The sequence below is a fragment of the Prinia subflava genome (genome assembly GCF_021018805.1).
Source record: "Prinia subflava isolate CZ2003 ecotype Zambia chromosome W unlocalized genomic scaffold, Cam_Psub_1.2 scaffold_36_NEW, whole genome shotgun sequence".
Lineage (NCBI taxonomy): Eukaryota > Metazoa > Chordata > Aves > Passeriformes > Cisticolidae > Prinia > Prinia subflava.
Window position 1 is genome coordinate 1,153,781 of NW_026960611.1, and position 18,055 is coordinate 1,171,835.

At 38.2% G+C, this 18,055-nt stretch overlaps 1 protein-coding gene across 1 annotated transcript in view; it reads right to left on the reverse strand.

Moving 5' to 3' along the window:
* Positions 1 to 1,242: 1,242 nt before the first annotated feature.
* LOC134565141 (mothers against decapentaplegic homolog 2-like) overlaps positions 1,243 to 18,055 on the reverse strand; it is a 60,101-nt gene continuing 43,288 nt past the window's right edge. The window contains exons 4-11 of the mRNA XM_063424589.1: positions 17,588 to 17,781; positions 16,952 to 17,086; positions 12,469 to 12,543; positions 10,740 to 10,793; positions 8,665 to 8,877; positions 6,753 to 6,890; positions 6,447 to 6,591; positions 1,243 to 3,110 (exon numbers count right to left, since the gene is read on the reverse strand). Coding sequence (XP_063280659.1) covers positions 2,987 to 3,110; positions 6,447 to 6,591; positions 6,753 to 6,890; positions 8,665 to 8,877; positions 10,740 to 10,793; positions 12,469 to 12,543; positions 16,952 to 17,086; positions 17,588 to 17,781 — 1,078 coding nt within the window. The 3' untranslated portion in view covers positions 1,243 to 2,986. The remainder of the gene's footprint in view (positions 3,111 to 6,446; positions 6,592 to 6,752; positions 6,891 to 8,664; positions 8,878 to 10,739; positions 10,794 to 12,468; positions 12,544 to 16,951; positions 17,087 to 17,587; positions 17,782 to 18,055) is intronic.

Below are 18,055 nucleotides of genomic sequence, written 5' to 3' on the forward strand. Positions count from 1 at the left end.
CAGGTTTTTCTTTGGAGAGAAAAGGTTTCTTAAATGTTAGCTCAGCATACCCAAGTTGCCAAAAGGCAACTCAAAAATAATTTTTAGGCCTGGGTTTTTACATCAGCTATCTGATTTTTGACTACTTGATTTTAGCAATACTATGAAACTCAAGCTCAGACAGGGCTAGTGACAAGAGAGAGATCAGAACCCAGGGTTACAGAATCAGTCCAAACTTAAGGCACCAATTACATGTAGAGTTTTTCCAGCTTGACAGTACAGATAGGCAGCTGGTTACCCATACTTAAAGCCTCTCCATTTGAGTACTCCCTGCTTGGTAACTATTTTATTTTACAAAACAGCATAACTGAAAAAAAAAATCACTTTTCATATGTACTTTGAATATCAGTACTTTGGCAGAAGAGGGATGAAGTCGCATTCCTTATGTAAGACAGGCATTCTGCATTAAGATGCTTGAGCAGGCACTGGTCAGATTTTGAAGAGCAGAAAAGCAGTGGAATAAGTCAGAAAGGCACTGGATTAAGAAACAGGAGTAGGTAAAGTTACTCAAGAACTGACAAAAGAATTTAAATGAAATGCAGGCAAGCAAATGTTTCAAATGCAGATAAATTCCCTGGTGCCACTAAGCTGTGGCTGAAACAGCAATCATAGGAGACAATATTTAGTGGTACTAGCAGAAGTTAAAAAAACACGACGTACATAGACTGAGATGGCCTTGCATGCAGGCAGCACCACAGGTCCACAGATAATGTCTGTGGTGTCCTTGTCTAGTTGGAATTGCCCACCAAAAAAAGGGTACGGTCAAGGTTATTAATGACAATATTCAAGGCAAAGCAAGTAATATTGCCATAACTGAAAGAACACACAGAAATCCACAATAAGGGGAGTACAGAATTAGGTCATCCAACTGATTCAAGTTGCAAACTGCTCATAAATGCAATGGGAGTCTTTCACCCTGACAAGTTGCTCTTATCTGTTTCACAGAGCTAGTAGGATGCAATTTGATTGTGGTAGGGAAAAGCAACTGGTTTATTAAACTTGATTGAGAGTAGAAATTTGTATCACTAAACACACGTAGATCCAGAACCTGCACAATAGCTGTATGAGAAATGATTTTAACATCTACACTATACCTTTCCAGCCACAACATGCAGGACAGTTGTGCCATTTATTTGGGTGGGTTAGAATGACTCCTAACCTTCAATAGAAAATATAGACAGCAATTAATAAAAAACCCAACCATCATGAGAATTAAAAGTTTTATTAGTGTATTCACATATTAGGCAAATGCAACACACAGGAAGCTTATTTCTTAGGTTCACAAGTTCTACCAATACATTAGTCTAATGGTAAAACTAGCATAAATTGGTAACTTCTTTGCCAATTTTTGAAAGGTGTCTGTCCCACTTTTTCAAGGTTTGATTTTTGGTATTCCTTTTATGCCCTAGTCATTATGGCATTAAAATATCCATTACTATTGTCAATTCAGTTAACAGATTAAAGCTGTAACACTGGCCCCATTTTTGTTCTAAAAGCTATCACTAGCTGTACTTACAAAGTACAGTACTAGTGTAATGGATGAAACAATGGGAAAAACAGACAAAGACAATCCCACTACTGCCACAATAATAAAAGAATGACAGACAGCTAGATCACAAGCTTGTTAGTAAGATATATATATTTTTAAGTCAGAATAACCCTTCTATATAGCTTCCCAACCCAGACCTATTTGTAGGATATATTTCTGAATATTTTTTATTATGGTGCAGCTGTAGTGTCCAAGGGTTCACAATAACATGCACAGTCACAAAGAACCTAGAAGTCCTTTGCTGGTCATACCTCAGCAACCACTATCCTAGAGGTTTTACAAAAGCAACTACTTTTAATAACAAGACCCATTATGACATAATGAATGTGTATGATCTGGTATGCAAATAAGCTATACAAAGCCACACAGATAAATTTAAAATCTGTTGCTGAAATATATTAAGATGCATCCATTTAAAACCTATAGGAAAGAGTAGTTTATCTTGGGAAAGAGTTTTTCAAGGTATTTAGCTCCAAAAATTAAACCCCATGATTTTTAGTGACATCTGTTCAATGAAAAAAATACAGATGTAAGGGGTAAGCCAATACCCTGTGTACTTAACACAGTATCCAATGCTATGATAAATTCTAATTCCATGAGAAAAAAACCCACTGACTTCAGTGATTCAAGGTAAACAAAAAAGTCCCAAATTACACTATTGCCAGCAATAATACTGGCACCAGATTCATCAACTCAGATGGGTAGGGAAAAGTAGATTCTTAGTGTGATGGATACTTGGAATTTATAATATGAATTGATTTAGGCCCCATTAAGTATATAGTGTCTTAAAATTTCACAGATGAATCTCAAGACATTTCTTTCCCTTCCAACTGAGGGATTTTCTTTTTCTTTAAGAAGGCAGCAAAAAGTTGAGCTTTTTATGTTTAGGACAACTCAAAAATCTGCTTATATTAAAAAATATAAAAGAATAAAGGAGTAGATTCTTGGAATTTTATAAGAGATTTACCCAAATCAAAAAACCCAAGCAACCATTTATGGGAACTAAAATGCAGAACAGCACAATACTGTGATATTTGAGATCATGACGCATTACTTGTACATATACTTAGTTATTCATGTTATTGATAAACCATTAGGACACTCAATTATATACCCAATAAAAACACCATTAAGAGTCTTGAGAACAGTCCCATCTTCTTTCTGAAGAAGGCATTTCTATACACTAAATTTTCATCTAGTAGTAGAGTATAGGAAACAGAATCCACAAGGTGCTTTAATTGATGAGACTTCAAGTGCTGTTTTTCTTTTTTTTTTTTTTAACCTTTTTAGATAGTAAACAGTTTGTGGGGACCACACACAAATACTATGAGAGACAAGGTGATATATTAAGTCTGTTGATTAGACTTGATATTTAGCCCACTGGTTACAGAGGAAGTTTTATGACATGCTGGAACAGCGTACTGAGGGGGAGCCCATCTGAGTCAATACTTTGTCCAACCATTGTAGAGGTCCATTCAGATGAAGTTCAATCCAGCAAGGAGTGCTTGTTACTGTCTGTCGCCTAGAAAATAAAGAATAGGGAAATCAGAAAGCAGCTTTAGCTACCATAAAGTTCTCCATCATGATCATAATCTGTTTCCATCTATATCTCATACACAGAAAGATAAAAACCCACAATCATTACCGTAATTGTTACTAAACTTTTTTCAGACAGTCTTTGAAGGAAAAAAATCCAACAAAAACTCCAAAATGCTCCACATCTGTAAGACACATCAATAATTACATGCTTGTCCATAATACATCGAGAATATTTCACTCTGGAGAATAAGAGCTTCAGCATTTGTTTCAAGTATGCTTCAAGTACCACACCAAGAGCTTTATATCTAAAAAGAAATTCAAAACTGAAGATTGTCCGACCAATGTGGTGTTCACGTCACAGATAGCTGTGTGCAGCTGCACTGCAACCTTAAAAGAGTCTGCATGCATAACTGGGTTTGAATTTTGTAGACAGTTACTGAGAAATACAAACTAAAAACCCTTGACTCTGCATTATTAGTATGGCCAAAAAGCACAATGCTATGATGATCATAAGGTCTGGCTTTTTTGGAGCAAATGACAAGATAAATGTATAGGGAAACTGCTAGTTGTTGTCAGAAACACTATGTAAAAACACAGTGTGTGGTTATACTGTGCTAACCGATGCTATCTCAAAGGAACACTAAACTTTTACCTCCAATTTTCTGTAATCTTACACTTCTACATGTTTTGTACTGCAACATCCTCACAAAAACAACCAAAGTAAAAATTGTTTCCATTGTTTTCTCTGTAAAATTACCTATAATTTTTTCACAATAGAAGCCCTTAATTAAACACTATATCGCAAGTCTCAATAAAGCTGAAGGGCTGACAATCAAAAAAGCTTCATTCACTCTCCCTGAAAAATCCTGTTTTTTTCACTATACCTGCTCCAGGCATGGGAATTTTCCCAAACTAGATTGACAAGACTACTGTTGCTAAGCCAGTTTTTCCTAGTAATTCTAGCTATCCCAAAGTCAAAGCAAGAAGGCATTAAAAGATTCAAAGGCAGCAGATTAGTCAGACAGAAACCCAGCCCCTTCATTTTTACTGTTGGCACTGCAACCCTTCGCTTTAAGTAAATCCATTTATATAAACAGAGGAACTGAAAAGGCAGAAAAATTAGTCAGAGAGAAGATGAATTTCTAAAGTTGTCGGCAATTTCACATTTTCTAGGAAAAGAAAGCAGCTGGGGTCTGTGCACTCTCAGCACACTAAAAAACATTGTTTATCTTAGCCCCAAATGCCTATGCCAAAATAAAGTGATCCAATAGAACAACCTAAATTACAGGAAATATAACTCCATTTAGTCTCAAATCCATTCCCAAAGAAGGATGTTCATTATTCCAATGCTGTTAACTCCCCTACAATGTGTTCCACAACACACTTCCTCAGAATTTTATAACTGGTTCTGTTCAACAACCCTAACTTTGCACTACACTGGCAGAAGTTGATAAAATAGCAACAGTTACTTAGTAGCTGTCTCAAAGCTAAAACTCAGCTTCTTCTACCCATAGATTACAAGCTCACATATCATTAAGTCTGTTTGCTGTAATTACGTCTCTACTGAACTCGCTTCAGATGATCCTAGACCTGGATAGTTCTTGTGATAACATGAACACTTGACTGCTGATCTGAACTGCTTCCACCATCCTCAATTCTAGCCAACATGCGTTGAGCAAAAAGTTGTAAACTATTTTGTCTACCAAGCTTATAAGCTTGGTAAATAAACAAAATGTACCACTTTGTCATACCTGTGCATTTACCCACATAGCATAAAATGTAAGTAATGCTCTGGCTTTGCCCAAGCCCGTTCTATAAGAAACCTTTTTGACATAATGATGAAGCACAGAAGTTTTAACAAGAATGATGGATTTTATAGTGCCTTCTAGTCTATTTTGACAATTCAGACTAAATTAGTTTAAATTCAAGGTTGTGTTTGCAGGAGCAACCTCGTCTTGCTTTAATCACAACTGCAGCATAACTTACAGGTTTTGTGCATCAATACTTTACTAGCATCATCTTAAATAGAGATGCAAAGAAACTAGCTCAGCATGCCAGTAATCAGTTTCTGTGGTGTTCTGGCAGTGTTTGCACTGCAGCTTTTTTTAATACTATCTCTCAACAGTTCATAGACTACTAACAACCAACATTCTCCCTCCTTAGAAACAAATTTACCAAAAGGTTCCTCACTGTTTTAATTCAGCACTTACACTCCATTCGCTTCAAGTTGTCTCCATATAATCTGACTGATTAAGCCTCTTCCGTTGATTTGAATGTTGTATTTAATTATGTGTAAGTGTATACATACCATATCCAATAGTTCTTTAAACTTGAGCCACATTCTTTTTTCTGTATCTCTTACTAACAAAGAGGTACCAATTTATTCCATTACTCAAATTTCTCATTTCATCTAATTAGACTTATACAAAATTGGCTTCATTTATCTGAGAAGCCTCCCCCACATACTGATGCTGCTATTTACATGTGTATATTTCAAGAGCAGATAAAAGAAACAAATCCCCAAGATTCACAGTGGAACCTACACACCATTATTCAACTTCAGAAATTACATGGATTTTTAAAAAGTCATTACGTATTACAATAGGGTATGGATATGTCAGACTTCATTCTTTCAGGGGACAATTTCTAGAGAGGTTTAAGGAATTTGTTTAAATAAAGAATACAACTGAAATCTATTTTAAAAAGCAGATAAAAGGGTATTTTTCCACTCAAAAATGGTTCAGCAGTTTTACTACATAAACACAGTCATCTTATTCCCATAAAGTTTTTTCCATTACAAGTTACAAAATATTTGTCATCCCTTAAATGCATGTTCTCCAGCTGTTTCATTCTGCAGAATGCACTCCAAATTACTTCAGTTCTTTCTGTCAGATACTATCAACTGCATCCTTCACCACAACCTAATGAACTCATACTACACACAGAACAGGACAGAGACCAAAATGACTGTACATCTAATAAACAGCAAATAATCACACAGCACAAACTGTGAAACTTCTGGATATTATCAGTGATTTTGCCATAATAAGCAAGCAAGCAGAACCAAGCAAGGAAACAACTTTGACAACATTCCTTGCCCAACAGTTGACTGTAATAGTAAAATCAATTTCTGGTCTTTATAACTTAAAAACTCAAAAGCTGAGGAGGGAGAAAAAGGAAAATATGGGGTTCAAGTTGCAGACAGCATGTCTACAGTAGCAGTAAGAATCCTGTAGGTACAGCTTTCAAACCAGACAGATATAGTACATTCGTGAAAGAAGAAAAACTAACTATAAAAATAAAAACAAAAGCTTTTTACCTGTATTCAGCTCCCCATCCTTTAACAAAACTCATTCTTATGGTACACATTCTAGTAAGCTGATAAACTGCTTCAAAGCCCTGATTCACAGATTGAGCCAGAAGAGCAGCAAATTCTTGGTTATTAAAGATTTTTAGGTTGCATCCTATAAAGAAAAAAAAGTCCAAAGAGTACTGTCAATCAATGAATACTTGTGTTTGCTACACAGAAACCCAAAACTATGAAGAAACTATGAAAAGGAAAGCAAATGTCCAGTGAATACATTCACTGGATATTTTTACACAAGACCTTTGGTAAGCTACTAACCTGGTGGAATTTTGCACACAGTTGCAGGATGCCAGCCATATCTTTGATTACAGTTGGGGCTCTGAACAAAAATCGCGCTATCGCTTAAGCACTCAGCAAAAACTTCTCCACCAATGTAATAGAGACGTACCCCCCTTCCTGTAGCAAAATTCAAAAGAACTCCAGTTATGATATGACCCAAGAAGATTAACAAACAAGAGAGTATTTTGTTTCAGAAGGCCAAGGTTTTTCTTTATAACAGAAGCAGAAATCAGTTATCTACAGGACAACACTGCTGAGCTGACAGCTGTAGCAGGAGCAGAACACAATTAACTTGCATTTTTCCTCCCACGAACTCAAAATATTTGAAGGAGAAGCAGAATAATTTTTGGTCAAGAGTGAGATAGAATTTTCTAGCCATGTAATAATTTGTAACCAAATCAAAATTAGAAAGCAGTGTTAACTACCAAATAACTTTTTACTTTAAGAAATATCAGAATCAAAATAAAAATATTAGGTTCAACAGAGTTAAAACTTGGGCTAGCATTAAAGTGTTGTATATGAAGCAGCACAGGCCACTATGGCAAAAAAGGAAAACACTGTACCACTTCAACACTCTCTGCTTGCATGTACCCATACTATTTCACAACCCACTGCATACCCCTTCCTCTATACTACTTGAACAAAACCAACAGGACTTCATTTAGCTCTATTATAAAAATAAACCAAAAACATAAGAAATACTATTGTTCACTTTTAAACTGTGGTTTTGTTCTCTCTCTCTGAGTGGAAAAAAACCTGTATAGCTTATTTCTAGCAGAAGATAAGTAATGTACAATTGAGCTCTCAAAGAAAGCTATTTATAATTAACAGGTTCTTTAAAGGCCGTAGTTTCTATTCCCTCTTTTCTTTAAAACAAATTTTCAAACAAAATGTGAACTGCTTTATTAAAAAAAGTGAGAGTTCCTCACATTTTTGCTTTTCCTCATCATTGATCATTTTGATTAGTTGGCACAGGTGTAGCCTGGGCTGCTGCACATCTAAATTTTTATTAGACAAGCATTTGGATTTGGCATAGAGGCAATCACAAGGTTCTATTAAAGAGGCTGAAATTTTTACTAAAAATCAAACAAAAAAACTTCATGAATGTTGCTAAATAAAAGAATCCAGAAAAAAAGGATAGTTTATCGAAGAACCTAAAGCCAAAACACTGCATTGTAGAAAACAATATTCTTTACTAACCATTACAAAGAAAATCTTAATCATGTCAAAACAGCATGTTATCTCAACTGCAGCTTTTCCCATTTCAGAAAAGCATTCAAGTACTACCAATGTTCATTCTGCATTTTATAAATTAGAATAAACTAAGCAACATGCTAATATTTTGCAATTAAAGCTTAAATTTCAATTATAAGCAACTCTGAATATAAATGCTACCTAGGGCAGAGCAGTCCAATGAGGAGCCTGAAAGTCAAAAACCTGCCTCTTGGGATACTTTGGTGCATCATCTTTTTCCAGAAGGCAGAGAACAGCAACATGAGCAACAGAAATCCCCTACAGCTGAGTGGCTTCCTCCTTTGCTGCTTGCATTCTGACACTTGTGTGACTGCTACTGCCATCAGCTTAGTAACTACTGATCAAGGAAAGGGAGCTCCTTTCAGCTCTAGCCATCACTACATCGCTTCCAATTGCAACAGGCTGTGGTAACAGAAGCAGCTACATTTCTCCTCAATTTCAGAAGCAACAACCTCTCTATCTTTCCACTTCTGTCCTCAGCAAGAGATCAAGCTCTTCTTGGCAAACCCCAAGAGAGAAGTTCTATGGTTGGCTGCACAAGGGTGAAAGGAACCCAAAACACAGATCTGCCCATCCTACCTGGATCATTCCAGATAATTTAATTTCTAAAATGAAATTAAAGATCAGAGATCTTTACCTATGTGTCGCCTTGTCATTTCCACTGTAGCATTTCTGTTTACGTTGGAAAGCAAACCTAGACAAAATCGTTCTGAATTTGATGGATCTGTAAAGCCATCTACAGTCAGGGAAGGCTGGGATGCATGGAAGGTTTCTCCCACTCTCTGATTCAGTTCATAATATGCTATTGAACACCAAAACGCAGGCTCCGAGTAAGTAACTGGTTGCAAGTCTATAAAAAAAAATTTTAAATCAAGCTTAATACAGAATTTGAGGCTGAAAAGAAATCTATCTGCCCTGCTATTTGTCTTCCACAGAAATAACAGCCACAGGCTCCTCAAATTATATTTTACTTGATGTCATTTTTACCTACTCCAGTAAACAGAATGGAATTTAGACTTTCACACAAAGGAAGAAGGAGAGGAAGAGGGGGTGATCTAATCCAACCACAGCTCATTTAGTTCAGTACTTGCATTTTGCTTGGCAAAATGATTAAGCTAATATGGCTGTGAGTGCCAGACACTGAGACATTTCTGTTGCTTTTCTATAACTTGCAAACATTTTGGCAATGTTAAAGAAAAGATTAAACTATCAAACACTGAACCACACAAAGCAAAAAATATTAATATGAAAATGATGTTGTTGGGGGTTAGATTTAGTTTTTTTTCCTTCTCACAGAATTTTTTCCCATAAGTTTCCAAGAAGCCTTGATGACTACTTAGTCAGAACAAAAGGAGTGCTTGAGGGATATGGCAGCACGAGGCTACACCTATTGTTTATGAGTCCCTGGGAGTGTCCCTCAGAGGAGAGAGATAATGAGCTTTGGGAAAGGCAAAAAGACAGATCTGGGGGAGGAAGAGGCACTCTTGCTCTCAGCGCCGAGGAAGACAGTCAGGCTGCCCTCTGCCTCTGTCTCATCCTGGGAAATCTATCGTCATCTGCTGTGTACCCAGGAATCCTGAGCTCGTTTTCTCCAGCCTCCCCCCACCGCCGCTGCTTCTTCGGAGCTTTGAGGTTCCCCTGCTACTCTGTAGCCCTGCACTGCCCAGCCCTGCCGGGACACCCCTGCTGCTCCAGCTGCCAGCGCAGAGCTCCTCATCTCTTCCACCGGTCCGGGACTTTCCTTCCTTCCAGTTCGGCCTCTCAGAGTCCTGCAGGGGCGCCGAGATCAAACTGCTCTAGGCTTTTGTAAAAGAAAGCCCTCAAGGTTCTTAGTTCTGTTTATTACTGATGCTATAGTTGTTGTTTGTTTGTCATTTTGTCATATATACTAGTAAAGAACTGTTATTCCTACTCCCATACCTCTGTCTAAAAGCTCCTTTAATTTTTTTTTTAATTAGAATAATTTGGAGGGAGAGAATTTGAATTCTCCATCTCTAGAGAAGTCCTGCCCTTTCCTAGCAGATATCTGTCTTTCAAACCAAGACAGATGTTTCCTTATATTACACTAGATCTTATACCATCTCTTTATCTAAAAGCAGTTCTGAGCTCCTTTTACTCTCCTCTATAAGATCTTATTATCTTCCCTGTGCATCTTCAGCTTTTCCTGAGCTGCTTTCCCTTTTTACCTACTGTCATTACTTACTAACTGTTCTGAACAGCATTTTTCTGTCATCATTCCTTAAACAAACCCAGGGGAATCTGATCTTCCTGAGGCATTTATACAAATACACAGCAATGGCACCTGATCAAAGCAGGTGTGCAACTAATGTAGGAGCAATGATTGTGTTGCAGTTACAGGTGAAACAGTACAGGAGAAGAGTAGCAGAACATATATACAAGGGAGTCAGCAAGTCTGGGCAGCACTATGGATTGGCTAACATCCTTTAAACTATTTATTTTATAAATGCTAGTCCTGCACACACAACTATATTATTCTTTCTCTTTGCTAGGAACTCAACAGTTACAGAAATAGAGTAGTAGTTAAGAAGTTATTTACCCAGCCCTATTATGTTTATCATCAGGAAGCGAACCCAATAGTCTCATCCTAATACAGTTCTTAATTTTTTTTAAGTACATTTTCAGTTTTAATGTAATATATACATAAGGAAGAGTCATCACAAAGAGAAACAATTACAAGTATTTCCAGCTTACCCAGGCTATGATTAACTGGAGAAAGACTACTAGGAGACAGCTCTGCTGGAGATCCTGTTGAAGCAATACAGATTGTTTCAGAGCAAATGACTCTCGTTATTTCAGATAAATAGGAATAACCATTATCTAGATATAGTTTTACATTGAAATTCTTCAGAGTAAGAAACCTCAGAAATACTAACACCACTTTTCCAGCATATCACACACTTATTGTGAATTAAGACTTCATTTAATTTTCCAGACTTATGGGACCCTACCCCTCCTCATAAACTTAATTAAAATCTTAGTGTTGTATTTAGCAGAGCTTTCACTTCATGTACACTCTGTGAACATAACTTTATTTATGTGCTTGTCACAGAATCATAGAATGGTTAGGACTGGAAGGGACCTTCAAGATCATCTAGTTCTAACCCCCCTGCCATGGGCAGGAACACCTTCCACTAGACCAGGTTACTTAAAGCTCCATCCAACCTGGCCTTGAACACTTCCAGGGATGGGGCAGACACAGGTTCTCTGGACAACCTGTGCCAGTGCCTCACCACCTTCACAGGAAAGAATTTCTTCCCAATATCTAATCTAACCCTACTCTCTGTCAGTCTGAAGCCATTCCCCCTTGTCCTATCACTCCATGCCCTTGTCCAAAGTCCCTCTCCAGCTCTCTTGTAGCCCCTTTATGTACTGGAAGGTGCTCTAAGGTCTCCCTGGAGCCTTCTCTTCTCCAGGCTGGACAACCCCAACTCTCTCAGACTGTCTTCATAAGAGAGGTGCTTCAGCCCAGTGAGAAGGTAGTGACTTCTTCCCAAATTCAGTGGAAAAACAGCTAAGAAAAAGTGGATGAGACAAGCAAGATATTGCCTCTATTCTCAAAGGAGAGGGTTTATCTCTAGAAGAACAAGCTGGATTTCCTCATTTGAGATTATTCTTTCCTGGAAGGAGGAAGGAAAAAATTTAGAAAAACATGAACTCTCCAACATAATTTGTGTAGACAAAATACAAAGAGGCTTTGCACAGAATCATTCCTACAATGATTGCTGATATCAGGCTTTTTAAATTAAGGTAGTCATTATCACATAGTGGGAAAATATTGCAGTTCTTTCGGAAACCGGTGCAGTTGATTCCAATTAACTGAAAAAGACTGCTAACATTAGCTAACCAAATACACTCAAGTCTGCCAGCAGATAGCAGGATGTTATTATCCAGCACATTAACTGTTCTTTGACCAAGTCTAAAGCCAACCACATTATCTAGAAACTCTTTCATATAAAGGCACGGATGCTTAGTATTTCTACTACTCTTTACATAGAGCCTTCCATACAAGAATTGATTTGAAACATGGCAGAAGCAATAAGGTACCAGAGGTAAGAGACAGGTTCTCAAAATTCAGTCTGTAACTTGTTTAGGCCAACAGACAAATTGCTTCAATTAACCTGTTTCCAGAAGGTAAAGTTGGGGATGGTTAAAAAAAATCAGCTATTAAAATCTGATGAAGACTTAATTAGACCTGTATGCTTTTGTTACAAAACAAATGTAATGTACTTAATATGGCACAGAATGTTTTAAAAGCATTCCCCTAACCAAATATTAATTTGTTCACTAAAGACTGAAAGTGATATTTTAAACAGAAAACACCAGGTTGTACAGAGGAAAACTGCCATCATCTTTTAGGCTGAATTCATTCTGCTATGCAGAGGGATCACAGCTAGTGATCCCAAGTTTTGAAAGTAGTTACCTGTATCCATGCTTTGGTTCAACTGCTGGTCATTTGTTTCTCCATCTTCACTGATATATCCTGGAGGTGGCGTTTCTGTCAAAAAAAAAAAAAAAAATCACGTGAGCTGTCTTGTGGAATTGCATTTTATTGAAATGGTATGCTCTGGCTCACCCCTCGAAGTGTATGGTTTATTTCAAGTCTATAACCTCCCCTGCAGTATCATTTATCTGTAACCTCATTGGCCTGAAGATCTATCCACGTCCACTTTGAATCTCCCTGTTAAGAGTGCAGGGAGAAGTGGGCTCGCTCTCTTTGCCCTGGAGGCCTCTGGAGGCTTTGCACCTCTCCCCTTCCCTCTCCCCTTCCCTCTCTCCCCCTCCTCTCCCCTCTCCCTCAGTGACCATGCTGCCTTCCTGGGGTCGAACTCCAAATAAATCCTCATCTCATCAGCACCTCACCAGCCGTCTGGAGTCTCCTTGCCTGCCTGCATGCAAATACCAACGAACCTAGGATGCGGGGGGCTCCCGGGGAACCCTCCCCGGGGACCCCTCAAAATCCTAACTACAACACTGTCTTAATGTACTATAATCATCAGATCAGATACTCTCCCATGCCTTATAGATTTGAAGGTTACTTTTCAGTTCAATTCCCAAATCCATTTTTCTTCATTACCTAAAAGTTGATTTCACTCAATAATAACTATATTATTTAACTAGTTACACTGCACAAGCTCTATTATCATTATTACTTCCAAGCTCTATTAAAACAATCATCTTTCTTTAAAGATGGAGTTTCACTAACCAAAGCAAACTCAGTGTCCTGGTTTGAGGGGAAGTGAGTTTTTTTCAAGAGGCTGTGGTCAAACCAATCAGTAGCTACTGAGGGGTTGGACACGCCTCTGAGGACACAAGGGGTTAAAAGCAAGGACTCTCAGAAGGTCTGCCTCTTTTGGGTTCTAGTTTCAGCAGGGAAACATCTCCTCTCCCCTGCTCAGCTTTAGGCTGAGTGGGGGAGGGGAGCCACGTGGCCGGGCTAAGAAGAACCACGCGGCCGAACTGAAGTAAGCTGGGGCCCCGGGGGGGGGGAAGAGAATGGACAGAACTGGAGCTGAGTTGGCCCCATCCAGGATGAAGGGGTGGAAAACTGTGGAGGTGCCTTCTGTGTGTCCTTCCCCCCCCCCCCCCACCCCCCTCTGGGAGAAGATGCCCAGCCGCATGGGAGTTGCTGAGCCTGGGAGTGCCTGAGCCTGCACTCTGCTGGGAGCCAAGAACTGTTAACCCTTTCTTGGCAGAAGGAAACTTTTCCCAGACATTGCTTTTCATGGCTAGTGGCTTCAGAAGAGAGAGAGAAACAGCTTAGGACTGAGATGATAAAAGCAGATGAAAAGAATCCCAGATGGGCAGAGATGAAGAAGAGTAGCTTTTTGAGCTGGACTTTTCTTGCATAATGTTAGCCATAGACTGAACTTGAATCTCTTTTGAACATAAACTGCATTTTGGGGTAGATGTAGCCAGCTCGACTTGCTGCAGTGGAGTGAGCAGAGAAGAGAGGGGGAGGGTATGGTAGCGCCCTCTGCCCTCAGGGGAAACCTGCTCTTAGAACCCTCGGCCCCAGGGGAAAGATGGGGAGAGCTCGGCATGCAATCATCCTTAAAAGAGCCCTATATGCAGTTTTAGCCCATGGACAGTGGTGAGAGCACTGGACATGGAAAAGAGAGTGTCACCACAGCAGACTTCTCCGGGCGGTGCCACGGGTGACATAGAAACACATAAGGGGTGGACCTGTATTTTCTGAGGAGCAGTCTGTGGTGCGAGAGAGGCTCCTCTCTCCCTTGCTGAATTGAAGATTAGTTTTTTTTTGAGTAGTGATAGTTTGATTTAAAACCCAAGGGTTTGGTCTATAGAGGGTAACGTGTAGGGGGTAGAAATTGGGGGAAGAGAAGAAATGTTCTGGGAAGGTTTCATTTCTGTTCTGTGTGTGTGTTTAGAGTTTTCCTTTCTATTCCTGTTCCTATGTAATGTAATAAAGTTTTGTTCTCTGTTTTCAAGTTTTAAGCTTGCTCTGCTCTGTTCTTGACCACATCTCACAGTAGCTCATTAAGAAAAACATACACTCATGGGTGCATTAACATCTAGCCAGTGCTAACCCATGACACTCAGTAACAAGTTTGAAGCATTCTGATACTAGAAACGTTGCCTAATTCAACAGAAATATCTTCAAAACCCAGAAGAGTATGCATGTTCCTTTTCTCCATTCAAAAGGTACTTTGTAATCCAGATAAGTTAACCAACTGCCTTTCAGGAAATAATTTTCTTTGAACTAGGCAAATGTCTTTTCCTATATGGAGTTGGACTTCAATGATCCTTGTGGGTCCCTTCCAACTCAGGATATTCTATGATTCTATATATTAAAGGAAAAACCTAGATTGCTTTAGGGAAAGTGTTTGAAGCTAACTATGTCTACAGTCACCTTAGAATTTTCTCTGAGACATCTGAGGGATTAAATACATTTAATTACATTATTATCAAACAGCAGAAATTTAAAGCTTTTTGCCTAAGAATTAAAATCAAATTATATCAAATATCATGTCTGAGATTTACAGCAATATAGTAAGGTAAGAAGGAAGTCAGTGAGAGGAAACTAAGTCAGTTGATTAAAAAAATTAACTAAAAGAATTATATCTTTGGTTCACTCCGTAAAACTAGTGAGCTAAATATAGATGTGACAAAATTCAAATGAGAATTTAAAGGGATGATTAAGGGAAATCTTCACTATCAAGAATTATGATAACAAAAATCATACTAATTTTGAACATTTTCATTGAATTCATTGTGATGAAGTGGACTCCACCCTTCTCCAAATCATTTATTATAGTTAAGCCCACAGCCATGGTAAAAGGTCAATAACCATTTCCAATCCAACCCATGCCTCCTGTTTCCAGTCGCTAATGTAGAGTCTTTGGCACAGATTATTTTCCATAACTAATCTCTGTCTGAATAGAGATTTCCTCCACATAGTAGTATTAATGGAACATACAGCCCCGGCAGCCATCCTGCACCTTCACAACTGCCATCTTCCCAGCGCTAAGTGAAACCAACCTCTCTGTAGACCATATACTGAGACAGTATTGTGGTGCAAAGCTACCACGGTCTTAGTCTGGCCTACCGCTAAAGAAAATGGTTCTCTGAAGCAGGCTGTCAAGACACAGAAGACTTATCAGAACCTAGCTAAGTGTTCATGACTAAGTCAGCAAGGTCAAATAAAGATGCCATGAATACAACAGGAGGGTGTCAGTGACAAAGATAAGGAGGCAAGGTGTGGTTAGCTGCATAAACATTTGAAAAACATGTGAATACCCACAATCACCTTGAACATACTTCCTGCAAATAACTATGTAGCTGTTTTAGCTCATTTCCATAGCACTGAATTTGCAAACGGTAGCTTTCCAGTAAGCTGTTATCAAATGATATCAAAAGCCCTCAGACTGAGTCAAAAAAGGCATACATCAGTTAGGAAAGCAGCATCAATTTCTATCCCCTTAAATTGCTCTTTAAAGATCTGTTGTCCCTAGGAAGAAACAAACATGGCCCAGATTAAACAGATGAGAACAAATTTGCATTTTTAATGCCATTTCAATTCTTGGATATATTTAAAGAAAACACAAGCAAAAACCTGTTTAAAACACATAGATACAATTTCTACATTGCACATATTTGAGTTTCAAGTAATTTTATTCTTCAAGAGAGTCCAGATCTGAATTTTCAGCTTGTTCATAACATAGCTGCATTAAACATTTATGAGAAAACTTCAGCTTTACTTGGTTTTACACTCCAGGCAACTTCCTGAAGGGATAGGAAACACAAAGTTTAGGCAGGAAACAAAGTTCACTGATTTTATGTTTCAGTAATAGTACCAGCTTTCAGGTGCACTGTAGCAGGTTAGTCTTGAGGTGGGGAAGGGGCAAAGAAGGGGAAGAAGGAATTCTTTGATTTCAATATTGTTAGGTTGTTCTTTCATACTAAAAAGACAAAATTGTGCACACAATAGTAACAAATACAGAAAGCAGACCTTGATCGATTGTGGACTACAGAACAAAACACTAAGTCACTGATTTGCAACTTAAAGTTTTCTCCACAAACGACACGTGGTGAGATTGAGTAGTAAACTGCTGCTTAATCTCCAACACACAGCATTTGGCAAACCCTATATGCTTGCAAAACAGATTGAAAGCATAAGATAAAGGTCTATTTTTCACTCATTAGCATTCTGAATCTTAAATAAGCTACTGAAACCAAGTAAACAATATAGTTTCACACAGGATCGTGTTCTGCAAACAGCAAGATTCAGGTATTTCCATTGGAACTAATACACAAAATCAACTAGATCTAACTCATTGTCACATCTTGCAATTAATTTGATCACTTAGGAGCATAAAATTACCATCTTTGTTTCAGTGGCACAATGTTAAATGTACTGTTTACAGCGAAAGTTAAGAAAATACCTGGTATGTAATTGCTCTGTGGTTCAATTCCAGCTGGAAAGTTAGTGTTTTCAGGAATGGAATGGGTATAGTCATCGAGAGGTGGCAGTTCTGTTAGAATCTCAGTGTGCCGTGGCACTAGTACAGGAGGCAAGACTGGAAAAGCAAAATTCAAAGCATTAGTAAGACCCTCAAAATGCATGCTTCTGTGAGCTAAAAGGAAAAAAAAATATATATCTAAACCATCTAACAATTTCTTCAGATGTTTTGAAATTTTCTGAATCTCAGTACTGCTAGTATTATGATTGTACTGCTAGTGGTAGAAACAGATACCTGAAGTGCCTCTTGAGTAAGACTATTCCACATTAGCAAAGGTGAATCATCTCTGTTCTTTTAAGTCTGGGTTGTATTTAGCCATCTGGAAACTACTAGCAGTCCTGGAAATGTTTATCAGGGGTAAAGGTATCTCCCCATTCATAAAGATTTTTCAGTAACTTTACTATTAAAAACTATCAAGCGTGGTTTTCTCAAAAGCTGTATCTCTAAGAATCTTGTACTTTTGGCAAGAGAAAGCATCATCTTTCTCTTTTTCACTTATAACATTATGCTGATCAAGTACATACAGATGCTATACAAAGTCAGTAGTAGTTTTCCTACCTGGTGTCTCTACCCTCTGGTAGTGGTAAGGGTTTACACATACTTCATCCTTTTTAAGATTAAAAGCATATTCGCAGTTTTCAATTGCTTTAAGTTCATGGTGACTGTGAAGATCTGGCCAGCGCCACAAACGACAGTAAATAACATGCGGCAATCCTTTACGATGAGATACTTGTAGACGGCCATCGAGAGATCTGGAGGGGAAAGATGTTAAAAAGTTTTTGCGGACTGCATGCTCTTAGTCACTCAAGCAAGAGTGTACACACATGGGATGGGTAGTTTATTCATTCTCAGAATTCAGTGGATTGATACTGCTAGTGACATTTATACTCTTGTTGAAAGGCTTCAAATGTGATAAAAATGATCATATCAGTAGTCTCTTAACTTATATTTGAGTTGCTCAAATCATTGCCAGTAAATTTAGAATTCATTAAAAGCCACTTTACCTCCAACCAAGTATTTAGGATG